Genomic DNA, 12,249 nt, shown 5'->3' on the forward strand with positions numbered 1-12,249 from the left:
GCAGAAATGCTCATGAGCACAGTACCCGACTGCTGGTTAAAAACCAGGATGATTGACATATCAGATATGTGAGAGAAAGATGGTTGGATGCGTGTTCTGGGCTCGCTCAGTCCGTCTTTGAAGACGGTCACACAGAATGATGATGTCATATATGTGCAACAGGAAGTGTGTTCTGTGCTGCTACAAGTTTAAATACACGAATGTTTGTGCTATATGTGACGCTATCGTGTGTCCAATAAAAGAAACTAACTAATATCTCATCAGAAAAACCTTCCTGTTATTCAGCTCTGTTTTATTTATTACAGTTTAAACAGTTTTAGAAACAGTGACTCCACAGAACATCTGTCATCAGCTTCTGATTTATCTGTTTATTATCAACATGATTCTTTTATGGTGTAAATATAATATAATAATACAAATATGATTATTTATAACAATGTTAATAATAATATAATAATTATATTAATAATATTATCTGGTAACAGTCACTTTGTAAAAGTGTTTATGTTAAAAACACTAAATACAGATTTGTGTCTGTCACTATCAAATAAAACAATAAATAAAAACTCCAACCCACGAAATAATCGCCGGTCTAGGTTTTATTTTGAAATACTTATCCGGAAATGGGTCTGTTTCCCCTCCGGTAAGCTTGATGCTCGTGGTCTGAAGTAAAACGGCAAAGGTGAAATATAACAGAAACAGTTCTATACTGTAAAAGTATAAAGATCACGTGGTACAGGTAAATACACCTCGTGACGTAGATGACAGTGAAAAGTCCTGATAGGCCGCAAAAACAGACGGTGTAAGAGGCTACACCCCCCAACCCCCCCTCATAAATACAAACAGACCTGTCAGTGTTTATTTACCATCAGACACATACCTTCAGGGGGGTGGGGGTCTATAAAGGTCTTCAACGATCCCGTCCCGGTTCAGCCTCCCGGATCCGCTTCAGTCCGAGAGCAGGTTAGCAGGTTAGCTGGTTAGCTGGTTAGCTAGTTAGCTGGTTAGCTGGTTAGCTCGTTAGCAACAGTCTCCAAATGTTATAAACTCAAAGTGAATCTCTGAAGAGCTCAAATCCATCTGCTCGCTCCTTTAACACTGATTACGTGAAGCTGGCGACAAAACGCTGTGTGAGCACTTCCGGTCTCACCTTCCACAATAATAGCTTAAAAAGAGGCGCGCTCTCAAACGGTCTTAAAACGTTTTATATTTATTCTCATATTTAAACTACAAACAGAAACACAACCCTGATCCAACAATTTAACATGTAATAATTATTATCATTATATTATTAATAATAATAACGGCCTATTCCAACACTTTTTTATTATTTCACACTAAAAACTATTTCGAGACTGATGTACGTCACTTCCGCTAGTTGTTGCTGGCTTTACACATCTGTATCTTTCCAGCGGCGGCTGGGTCGCGTACAGCTTTTCTCACCTTACTTCCCGCTCCTCTCCTCTCGCGTGACTTCATCATGAATGATGAAAACAAAGTTACATGAACACGCGACTGAGTTACATCTTATACATGTCACGTGATACAATTCTAATTTTATTAAACCTTGGGAGGAAAGAGGAAAGGACACTGAATGAATTGGAACGCGCCCCACTTCAAATCATGACGCTCAGAACTACGCAAAGCTTATTGAACGTTGGAAACCACGTGACTATTGTTACACTTCCGGGTTTTCACCGATATATTTTTAATATTTTTTTAAGTCTTTAATAAATCAACAAAGAAGAATTATTTAATAAAAAATATAATTAAAATATAAATGAAATCACTTTATTTTCCACCAACGTTTAGAGGAAACTGAGACTTTATTAAAGCTGCTTTTTATTTTACATCATGTACAAATATACAGTGAGATGTCTCATTATAATCTCTTTATATCAACACCATATTCAGTAGATACTTTAGGAAAATAAAGACAGTGGTTGCTGCAATGTGCTGCATAAAAACAAACTCTAAAATATATAATAATAATAATAATAATAATATATCATCACCCTTCTCTTTGCTCCGGAGAAAAATCCAACAATTCAACATGATGTGATCGTGTCAGCTTTTACAAGAGGGCAAAAAAGTAACCTGTGCCTGGTACAAAATCCTCCTGTAGTGAGAGAACATGCAGAAGGAGACGAGGACACGAGGAGACGAGGAGACATGCACTGGAGGTATCAGAGGACACATCTGTACAAGTAGAACATTTCTCATTGTGACATAGAACCAGCCACAGCGTGACACGGAGAGGCCGTACAGCAGAACGCTCTCCTTCCACAGTCCAGTAAAAATCAGCAGAGTGTCCACAGAGAGTGGACACAGAGAGTGTCCACAGGGAGTGTCCACAGAGAGTGGACACAAGGAGTGTCCACAGAGAGTGGACACAGGGAGTGTCCACAGAGAGTGGACACAGAGAGTGGACGCAGGGAGCACGGGGCGGGCATTTCATGTGTGACTTTGTGTGAACGAGCTGACTGGTGGAGGCATCAACACATCTCAAACCTCCCACTTCCTGTTTGGACTGTGCTGCACGCTCCAGGACTCTGATGTCCAGCTCTTTCTCACCTTGTAATAGATCATGTGTGTGTTTGTCTTCTTCCCTCGGTCTTTGCTGTGTGTGTTTTATTTCTGCGTGCTCGGAGAGGTTCAGCGGTCAGAGGCCGACGTGGTCACTGATTTTAAGGTTTAGTTTGATCTGCACCTGAAGGCAACACTTCCTGTGACACGTCCACGTCGGCCCGTTCAACTGAAGCGTCAAACAAACACACCGGAATCTTGTTGGGTGACTTCGGCAGCACACACACACACACACACACACACACACACACACACACACACACACAGGCAGTCACACCGGCCCGCCCACGCCACTCTTCCTGAGACAGATCACTGACGAGTTGCACAATCGCTCAGAGAAACAGGAGGAGGTTTGGAAGTTGTTACGAGCTGCCGTTGTGGTCAGAGGAGTCCAGGACCCCCAGGACCCCCAGGACCCCCGGTCCCCTCGGTCCCCTAGGACCCCCGGTGGACTTAAAGTATTTCACTCAGAGTGTTGGTGTGCTCACAGTGTAGGACAGATATGGAGGATCTGGAACGTGTGCATGTTCCTCACAACCATCTGAGGTTTGAACAGCAGACGCTCTTCAGCCTGTCTGACTTCATGCTACATAATCTGAAGGGGGGGGGGGGGGGCACAAACATGTCATCTTCTGCCGGGTTCAGCTGCTGACGGTCTCCGTGGTCTCTGAAGGATGTGAGGTGTTTGTCTGAGATGTGTGATTGTTGACTCCACAACTCTTTCAGCCTTCAGATCCTAAAATATGTGACGTGGTTTGAAAAGAGAGCAGAGAGGAGACATGAGGACAGCTGTGATTCTGTCCTGTCAGGGTCAGCAGTCTCTCTGTAGGTCCAGACAGGAGGGTTAGGACTCAGGACTCAGGACTCAGGGGTCAGGACTCAGGGGTCAGGGGTCAGGGGTCAGGGTTTGATGTCGGAGTAGCTGGTGTAGGTCTCACTGCAGCTGGAGGAAGTGCTGAGGTTACCGGAGACGCTGCCATCTGCAGGACAAACACACAAACAACAAGGAGGATCAGTCTGAACTCCATCATCTCTTTATGTGTCATATTCATTCATCATGTTGGCTCAGGATCATGAAGCCTCCTTCAGGACTGAGTGAAGCATCCTCACAGTCAGAAGAGAAGGTGAAGGTACCTGAGCTGCTGAGCGACTGAGACGACTTGGACTCTGAGATGAGGCTGAGCAGGTTTGCTGCTGACACCCAGCCCTCCTTACACGAGCGCAGGTTCTTCACAAACCTGCAACCGAAGCAGTAACATGTGATCAATGTGAGCGAGGCACACGGACCACCACGTGTCAAACAAACCATGTTTACCACTGTCCCTCCTCTCCTTCTCTGATCAGCTGCACCACGTCCCCGCTCTTGACGGACAGCTCCTGAGGTCCCGCCTTCTCACAGTCCGCCACCACCGTGTACTTCCCTGGAGCCTGCGAGGAGGAGGAGGAGGAGGAGGAGGAGGAGGAGGAGGAGGAGGAGGAGGAGGTGAAACCAGGAACATGTCACAGATATACGAGGCAGAGTGAGAGCTCACCAGTTTCCTCCCCACGTCGTCCTCGGCCTCCGAGGTCACGGGGTCCTCGCTGCTCGAGTACCCATCATGCTCCTCTGACGCGTCCACAGAGAGCGACGCCTTGGTCCAGCCTGGGGGGGGGGGGGGGGGAGAAAGTTCATCAGTAAGAAGCAGAAGCCACCTGAGAAGGGAGACGCAGTAAATCCTGAAGGGGGCGCACACACACACACACACACACACACACACACACACACACACACACACACACACAAAGTCCCTCACAGATTGTTTAGAAGAAGTGGACGTGAAATGTTTTTTTTAAGTAAAATCAGCTTCATGATACTTATTTCCTCCCGCCCATATATGGGCATTTTTCTCTCCAGCATGACCCAACAGACCAGAGCTCATAGTGTCTGTTTGGTTTGATCAGATTCTGCTTGTTCTGTCTATACTGCCCTCCAGTGGACAACATATGGAACTACACGTGTGGTTCATGTTCAGAGTCCTGATCCTGAATGTTGAGACCTGAGACCCGTGAAGTGATCCTAACCTCGTGTTTCCTCTTGGTCTCACTTTGAACCTGCGGAAACATCTGGAATATACCGAGTGAATCTGTTGATTATTTTAGCAGCTACGTCCACTTCCTGTTCGCAGTCTGTGACGGACACGCCCACTGTAACACACTCAAAGCAGAATCAGCTCCGTCCAGTCAGGAAGCTCTGTCACGCCGCTCTGATTTCCCCACGCCACCATCACCCAGCGAGGAAGAACCCTGGAGCCCGTAAAGAGGCCGACTTTACCTCCTGACCAGCACACACCACAGCACACACGTGTCAGCGGCTCACCGCCGTCACAGCGGCTCGCCGCCGTCACAGCGGCTGCGTACCTCGCCGCTTGCTCTGTAACAGACTAGACGTGCTCATCCATTTGACTTTGCTCAGGCTGATGTGAGGAGGCGACTCTGGATGGAGACAGAGAGCCAATCAGTGAGAGACGTGCTGGTGATGTCACTCAGGTGTTCCCCTTCGTCTCAGCGTGGTTAACCACGCCGCTCTGTCTAAACGTCGACCTCTGACCCCAGCACGAAACGTCAAACAGACAATACAGCAAAGTAGGCGGGGCTACCTGGAGTCATAAGACTCTGACCCGTCTGAGGTCACCGTGGTCAGTGAGGTCGTTTCTTATCTTCAGGCGAAGGATTGATGCTAAGCTAACAGATGCTAAGCTAACAACCTGGAAGAAGTCAAGTGAGCGTGTCGCTTTAAAACGATGAACGATGACATCATTCACAAAACAGAACCGCCCTCCCGTGATGATGATGATGATGATGATGATGACGACCTGTGAAAGAAGCACACGTGATCATGTTTCAGGACAGGAGGACGTCTGATTGGTGGAGACGTGGACACATGAGCGTAGAGGACGTGTGTGATGGAGGTTATTATGGCGAGGAGGTCGGACCCTTCGATGAACACGTGACATGCGTGACAACAGTCTACCTTTGAAGCCGACCGGGGTGGGGTCACTCTTGACCATGTGACGTTTGGAGGCGTGATCGGGGCTCGGGGTCGATCCTGACCCGGGACAAGAGAGGAACGAGAAGAGGAGAAACAAAGACAGGTCAGAAGAGAGAATGATGTCACAGCCAAAAGCACGCTGCACGCCGTCTTTAAGGCGTCTAAACTCTGAGCGTGGCTCGGGCTGTTTCTTCCACCAGTGTACAGACTGAAGCTGTCGCTCTAAAGCGGCAGGTCGGGGTTCGATCCCCTGCCGCCACACGTCCTGACCTCAAGCTGCTCCCACTGCTTTGTCAGCGGTGTGTGAAATCAGATGATGTTGTCGTGGTGCAGGACGCGTGGGGACGTGTGCAAGGACGTGAGGGGACGTGTGCGAGGACATGTGTGGGGACGTGTGAGAGGACGTGTGTGAGGACGTGTGTGAGGACGCGTGGGGACGTGTGCGAGGACATGTGTGGGGACGTGTGAGAGGACGTGTGTGAGGACGTGTGTGAGGACGCGTGGGGACGTGTGCGAGGTCGCGTGGGGGGACGCGTGGGGGGACGCGTGGGGGGACACGTGGGGGGACACGTGGGGGGACACGTGGGGGGACACGTGGGGGGACACGTGGGGACGTGGGAGGACGTGTGGGGGGACACGTGGGGACGTGTGCGAGGCCGCGTGGGGACGTGTGCGAGGACGCGTGGGGACACACGTGGGGACGCGTGTGGGGACGTGTGCGAGGTCGCGTGGGGACGTGTGCGAGGACGTGTGGGGACGCCTCCAGCCGCCTCCAGCCGCCTCCTGCTCGTTACCTTTGGGGCTCTTCAGGTTGCTGAATCCCTGCAAAGTGAAACGCTTTTTAGCCCCTGAGGACCTGTCAGAGGTCGGGCTGGTCACCGCTTCATCTGCAGACCATGGATTGAAATGGAAGGTAGGAGGAGAAACAGAGAAGAGAGTGAACGATGAAGAGAAAGGGGGCGGAGCCATGGAGGCGATGAAGGGGAGAAGAGCCAGCTGTGGTTACAGACGGAGAAACAGAGGATGTTTGCAGAAACAGCTTTGATTCAAACCTTCACCTTTGTGTTTGGGCGACGAGTTGACCTCTGACATCGTGCTTGGCTCCGCCTTCTTCTCCTCCGGCTTCTTCTGGTTTTTCTGACGAAACGGACTGAAAACAACAGAAGAAGAAGAAGAAGGTCACCACAGTGTACAAAAGGACAACCTGCTAACGAGCAGATCAGTCAAACCTGAGCGACACGGACGAGTTGTTGCTGGTCGGACTGGGAGAGTCGGACGTCTTCTGCTGACTGGCATCTGGAACACAGAGAGACCGCCACGGTGAGGACACGAGGACAGAGCGACCGCCACGGTGAGGACACGAGGACAGAGTGGTGAGGACAGAGGACAGAGCGGTGAGGACACGAGGACAGAGCGGCAAGGACAGAGCGGTGAGGACACAAGGACAGAGCGGCAAGGACAGAGCGGTGAGGACACGAGGACAGAGCGGCGAGGACACAAGGACAGAGCGGTGAGGACACAAGGACAGAGCGGTGAGGACAGAGCGGTGAGGACACAAGGACAGAGCGGTGAGGACACAAGGACAGAGCGGTGAGGACAGAGCGGTGAGGACAGAGGACAGCGGCGAGGACAGAGCGGTGAGGACACAAGGACAGAGCGGTGAGGACACAAGGACAGAGCGGTGAGGACAGAGCGGTGAGGACAGAGCGGTGAGGACAGACCGGTGAGGACAGAGTGGTGAGGACAGAGGACAGAGCGGTGAGGACAGAGTGGTGAGGACAGAGGACAGAGTGGTGAGGACAGAGGACAGAGCGGTGAGGACAGAGGACAGAGTGGTGAGGACAGAGGACAGAGCGGTGAGGACAGAGCGGTGAGGACAGAGCAGTGAGGACACAAGGACAGAGCGGCGAGGACACGAGGAGGATTCGTGTGTTACCTCTGCAGGCTTTGAGCTGCTGCGTCAGAACTTTCCGGATCTCGTTGACCCACGCCGTCTTGATGTCTGGCGTGGACGCCTAAGAGGAGACACAGTTTAGTGGTCTGTGAGTTTTCTTCTTCTGTGGTTTCAGAGTCAGGGACGTCACCTGCACGATGAACACTTCGTCTCTGGAGTTGCACCAGATCTCAAACTTCTTGTTGTCCCCTTTAGCGTTCTCCGTGATGCCCACCGCACTCATCTGTGGAGAGAACCAAGTCAACAGGAAGTGATGCAATCATTAAACAGACCCGGGTCCAAAGGAGTCTGGACTCTGGGGGGTTCAGCAGAATCACTGCTGTCTGTCTGTGGAGTCAGCTGACTTTAAGGGGCGTGGTCTAACAGCTTACGCTGAGGGAGTGTTTGAAGCTGTAGGACGGCGCCTTCTCGTAGCCCTCGCCGTTCTCCTCCCTCCTCTTACAGAAGAGCAGCGCCTTCTGGTGCAGGAACAGGTGTCTCTGCATGGGCTTGAACCGGGCCAGGTCCTTCACCTTGGCGTGGCCTTTCTTATGCTCCGTCCACACGCTGAAGGAGCCCTGCATGAGCAGGCGACCGAGCTCTGACAGGTTACCCTGCAACCACACAGACGGCCAATCAGAGCCATGAAACATGGCGTTCTCTGAGCTCCAGCTGACTCGTGTCTCTCACCTCGTATCCTGTGATGGCGATCAGGTGCATCGAGTCATTGACGGCTTTCAGGATCCCGAGGATGGACGACAGCGCCTCCTGCAGGTCGTCACAGCCGTCACAGCCCTTACTGTACTTCAACATCTCCTGCACACGAGGAGGAGGAGGAGGAGGAAGAGGAGGAGGAGGAGCAGGAGGAGGAGGAGGAGGAGGAGGAGGAGGAGAAGTTAACATTGAGAATAAATGTGGATCATGATGAAAGAGGAGCAGGAGGAGGAGGAGGAGCTCAGCTGACCTTGAGCAGCAGCTGGTACTTTGTGATTCTCTGGACCGGTTTGAGGAGGTACGAGTCCAAACCAAGTTTATGTTCCAGCTTCTTCTGGCGCTCCTGCTCATGACAAACAGAGTGACATCACTCTTCTCATGATGAGAGACACATGTGTGTGAAGCAGGAGCAGAGAAAGGTCATGATGAGACACGTGTGTGAAGCAGGAGCAGAGAAAGGTCATGATGAGAGACACGTGTGTGTGTGTGAAGCAGGAGCAGAGAAAGGTCATGATGAGACACACGTGTGTGTGTGTGAAGCAGGAGCAGAGAAAGGTCATGATGAGACACGTGTGTGAAGCAGGAGCAGAGAAAGGTCATGATGAGACACACGTGTGTGTGTGTGAAGCAGGAGCAGAGAAAGGTCATGATGAGACACACGTGTGTGTGAAGCAGGAGCAGAGAAAGGTCATGATGAGACACACGTGTGTGTGTGAAGCAGGAGCAGAGAAAGGTCATGATGAGACACACGTGTGTGTGTGAAGCAGGAGCAGAGAAAGGTCATGATGAGACACACGTGTGTGAAGCAGGAGCAGAGAAAGGTCATGATGAGAGACACATGTGTGAAGCAGGAGCAGAGAAAGGTCATGATGAGACACGTGTGTGTGAAGCAGGAGCAGAGAAAGGTCATGATGAGACACACGTGTGTGTGTGAAGCAGGAGCAGAGAAAGGTCATGATGAGACACGTGTGTGTGTGAAGCAGGAGCAGAGAAAGGTCATGATGAGACACGTGTGTGAAGCAGGAGCAGAGAAAGGTCATGATGAGAGACACATGTGTGAAGCAGGAGCAGAGAAAGGTCATGATGAGACACGTGTGTGTGAAGCAGGAGCAGAGAAAGGTCATGATGAGACGCGTGTGTGTGAAGCAGGAGCAGAGAAAGGTCATGATGAGACACGTGTGTGTGTGTGTGTGTGTGTGTGTGTGTGTGTGTGTGTGTGTGTGTGTGTGTGTGTGTGTGTGTGTGTGTGTGTGTGTGTGTGTGTGTGTGTGTGTGTGAAGCAGGAGCAGAGAAAGGTCAGACCTGGAAGAAGGCACAGTCGGAGCATTGTCTCCACAGGCTCTCAGAGCGAGGTTTGTTCTGACAGTACGCCTCGTAGATCTGCAGGTCCTTCATCTGCACCGCCAACAAATCAGAGGTTAACAAGTTGCCCCTCCCACTTCTTATTCACTGGCTCTCTATTGGTTTAAACATGGCGTCCTAACTTCTCACCCGCTCTAAAAAGCAGCGGCCCACCAGCTCGGGGCGGTCCGTGTACGCCTCCAGCTCCTTCAGAAACGTCCTGCAGAACACAGCAGGAGCAAAGGTTACCTGTGTGTGTGTGTGTGTGTGTGTGTGTGTGTGTGTGTGTGTGTGTGTGTGTGTGTGTGTGTATACACACCTCTCATGAAACAGGTGGATCTCTGACATGTTTCCAAACAGCACGTCCTTCTTGCTGAGCAGCGTGTTGGGGATGAGAGGAGCCATGGCCGGGTTGTCCATCTCTGCTGCGTAGCCCTGCAGAGATGCATGATGGGAAAAGTGAAGCCTGATGCTCTCCTGCAGCTGAGCTGAATGTAAACAAGACTCTGACCTCCAGCACACACAGCAGCTCCTCCACGTAGGCCCGCTCTGTCTCCAGCAGCTCGTTCATCACGTGGCTGCAACACAGAGAACAAGCTCAGCTCACGTCTTTAACCTGCCGTGTGATGAAGGTCGACTCCTTACCGACGAAGCACAGCCAGGTTCTCCTCTTCTTCGGACAGCGAGGCGTGTCTGGTGCCGCCGCTCAGCACGGGAGACTCGGCCTGGAAACACACGAGCAGCTGGTTAAGCTCACTGACTCTTCTCGCTCATGTTTGTGGAGACGAGGAGCGTTTACCTTTTTACACACGACGTTATCAGCAGAGTATCTTCTCTCCTTCCTCTGTTGACCTGAGACAGACAGGGAGGTTAACACCGTGTGTGTGTGTGTGTGTGTGTGTGTGTGTGTGTGCTGAGTCAGGCTTACTGGGAGACGAGAGTGGAGACTTGACTTCGGGTCGGGGAGCGACTGGTTGGACTGGTCGGGTCTGTTTGGCGGCGAGTTTCTTCAGACTGACGCGTCTCTTCTCGAACATCTCCTGGACGGACGTTTGCTTCTGGAAACATCTCTCCACCTGATCCTGCCGGAGACAGAGACCAAGACCAGGACTTTCATATGTCTCAGCAACACAGGAATCAAACCACCCAACCACAGCCGTTTGACCTTTGACCTCCACATGGTCACATATGTCGTGACCCTTTAATGAGCTCATGTGGGAGGAGTCAGCAGAACAGAACCCGGGTCAGCTGTTTACAGAGAGAGACGCGTGGTACTGACCCTGAGCTGAGCGGAGAGCACGGCCTCGTACTGGCAGCAGATGGCGCCGCGCTCGGCGAGCGTGTGCAGTGCAGCCGTGTCCAGGTATCGCTCCAGCTCCTGCAGAGCGGCTTCAGCGCCGTCCTGAGACTGACAGCGGTCCACTGGCTGGCTCGCCAACAGGAAGATCCCGTCCTCACACCAGCGGGACGCCTGCGGGGACAGTCATGGGTTTAATGTTGGATCACAGCTCGTGGTCACGCGTCTCGCTCGTGGTCACGCGTCTCGCTCGTGGTCACGCGTCTCGCTCATGGTCACGCGTCTCGCTCGTGGCGTCTTCGTACCTTCTCCAGAGCTTGGTGCAGCTCCATGGCTCGGAGGAGGAGGTTCTTCTTGCTCCTCAGCGTGGAGCTGATCTCCTCGCACGCTCCTCGCAGCTCGCTGCACTTGGGCCTGATGGAGTCCTCGGCGTAGTGCGAGTTCTCTATCAGGAGGTCGCCCTCACTGGCCAGCGACAGGGCGCCGTCCAGCACGTCCTGTGGGAACACAGAGACGGTGTGATGAGAGGGGGAGGGGCTAAGGTCATCACATTGATGATGTCATTAGCCACACGGCTTCAAGGTGAAAGTGTTGTGTGTGTGTGTGTGTGTGTGTGTGTGTGTGTGTGTGTGTGTGTGTGTGTGTGTGTGTGTGTGTGTGTGTGTGTGTGTGTGTGTGTGTGTGTGTGTGTGTGTGTGTGTGTCGTACACAGGCTTTGCTTTCATGGCCGCTGAGCTCTCGGAGGACGTGCTCGCCGTGGGCGGGGTTAACGCTGACCTCTGAGAAGCCGGACAGGCGCTCTGATGTTGCATCAAGTTGGCCTCGCACCTTGAACACACGCACATGATCAGTCCTGCTTTAGAAACACGGCGTGTTCAGACTACATTTCCCAGCATGCAGCTCGACTCACTTCACGGAAGCGCTGCTCAAAATGTCGCAGCTGCAGACACTGCTCCAGCTTGGTGCGGTGGCGTTCCCAGAAGTCGTCGAACGCCGTCTCTGTGTCGTCCAGCTGACCGAGGAGTCTGAGGAGAGAGAGGTCAGATGGATGTTTGTAAACTTTATGAACACGTGTGTGTTAATAAACACGTCATCAACACGTCATCAACACGTCATCATCACGTCATCAACACGTCATCATCACGTCATCAACACGTCATCAACACGTCATCATCACGTCATCAACACGTCATCAACACGTCATCAACACGTCATCATCACGTCATCAACACGTCATCATCACGTCATCAACACGTCATCATCACGTCATCATCACGTCATCATCACGTCATCAACACGTCATCATCACGTCATCAACACGTCATCAACACGTCATCATCACGTCATCAA

At 51.7% G+C, this 12,249-nt stretch overlaps 2 protein-coding genes across 2 annotated transcripts in view; both read right to left on the reverse strand.

The window, feature by feature from the left end:
- Nucleotides 1–1,399, reverse strand: part of cab39l (calcium binding protein 39-like) — a 9,959-nt gene extending 8,560 nt beyond the window's left edge. Inside the window, exon 1 of the mRNA XM_079373225.1 lies at nt 881–1,399. The gene's annotated coding sequence lies outside the window, so the exon portion shown is untranslated. The remainder of the gene's footprint in view (nt 1–880) is intronic.
- A 419-nt stretch (nt 1,400–1,818) lies between these two features.
- On the reverse strand, nt 1,819–11,958 carry LOC306819429 (guanine nucleotide exchange factor DBS-like; the record flags this gene model as incomplete). Its single annotated transcript, XM_079373228.1, has 24 exons — nt 1,819–3,566; nt 3,721–3,824; nt 3,902–4,014; nt 4,119–4,228; nt 5,597–5,671; nt 6,409–6,501; nt 6,673–6,764; nt 6,844–6,910; nt 7,551–7,629; nt 7,699–7,791; nt 7,940–8,161; nt 8,238–8,363; nt 8,512–8,604; nt 9,564–9,656; nt 9,753–9,822; nt 9,922–10,037; nt 10,114–10,180; nt 10,248–10,327; nt 10,402–10,454; nt 10,531–10,684; nt 10,882–11,073; nt 11,205–11,396; nt 11,608–11,727; nt 11,810–11,958. Coding segments are annotated over 24 exons (2,633 nt in total), but the record flags the coding sequence as incomplete, so codon positions are not given.
- Nucleotides 11,959–12,249: the final 291 nt, after the last annotated feature.

Source organism: Symphodus melops, assembly GCF_947650265.1.
Source record: "Symphodus melops genome assembly, contig: scaffold_178, whole genome shotgun sequence".
Lineage (NCBI taxonomy): Eukaryota > Metazoa > Chordata > Actinopteri > Labriformes > Labridae > Symphodus > Symphodus melops.